Below are 1,002 nucleotides of genomic sequence, written 5' to 3' on the forward strand. Positions count from 1 at the left end.
GTTAGAAAGACAATTTACTTTTCAAACTTAGTGAAATATTATTTATTATTAATGTAACTAATTATGTGTCTATTCACTTTTGTCGATCGATAATATAATCCTCATTCAACAATAAGTATGATGGATGGGTATTTTAATTTTATTCAATGATGAAAAATAAATTAATTATCGCTTACTTTTAAATTTTATTTTATCAATATCTGCAAATTAATAATTGTTCATATTTATATTTTTCGGTCATATGTACGTACTAGTACATACTGCTGTTAGTGCTTTCAGCGTATATAAAAATAAAAATTAGTGCTCCAACCTACCATCGATTATCCACGATTTTAAAAATGTCCCTATAACTTCTAACTCACCCGATCTAAACAATATTCATCAATTATAACTATACTATAATACTATTATCATATAACAATATATATTTAAAATTCAATTGTTTGAGAATTTTATTTTTTTAGTGAATCGCGAAAATATTGGTGTCAGTATTGGTAAGTTAATATTATTATATTTATAATTTAATTCCAGTGCACTGGGTCGACATACAAGAACAATCATTTTATGAATTTCATGATTTTGTATAAATATTCAAGAGATTTATAAAAGTAAAATTAAACAAATTAAATCAACCACCAAATTATTGCTTATATTTTTAAAAGAACGTGAACGTGATCTGGTTTCTATTTAAGAACTGAACGTAAACGTGAAAAAATTCTATTTTTTAGTGTACTTTCGAACACTGTTTACGATATATTTTTTTTTCAAGAATTAAATTATTTATTTATTTCAAACATTACGGCAGAGCCCAATTCTTTACAAGAGTACATTAAGTATATAGTTACATTTAAATATTTAAATATTAATAATTAGGTGTTTAATAGAACAATAAATAACAATTATAACAATAAGATAAATTTAAATAAGGAATGATGTTTGTTCATTAGGTATGCGCATTATACGGTACATAGGATTATTACGGATGTAGTTATGAATGATTAT

The 1,002-nt window shown here is 23.7% G+C and overlaps 1 protein-coding gene across 2 annotated transcripts in view; it reads left to right on the forward strand.

The window, feature by feature from the left end:
- Positions 1–635, forward strand: part of LOC100571516 — an 18,127-nt gene extending 17,492 nt beyond the window's left edge. Inside the window, exon 7 of one of the 2 annotated variants that reach the window (XM_029492055.1) lies at positions 465–635. In XM_029492055.1, coding sequence (XP_029347915.1) covers positions 465–520 — 56 coding nt within the window. In that variant the 3' untranslated portion in view covers positions 521–635. The remainder of the gene's footprint in view (positions 1–464) is intronic. The other variant, XM_029492054.1, reaches the window with a different exon arrangement.
- Positions 636–1,002: the final 367 nt, after the last annotated feature.

The sequence above is a fragment of the Acyrthosiphon pisum genome, unplaced genomic scaffold (genome assembly GCF_005508785.2).
Source record: "Acyrthosiphon pisum isolate AL4f unplaced genomic scaffold, pea_aphid_22Mar2018_4r6ur Scaffold_20704;HRSCAF=21886, whole genome shotgun sequence".
NCBI classification, from domain to species: domain Eukaryota; kingdom Metazoa; phylum Arthropoda; class Insecta; order Hemiptera; family Aphididae; genus Acyrthosiphon; species Acyrthosiphon pisum.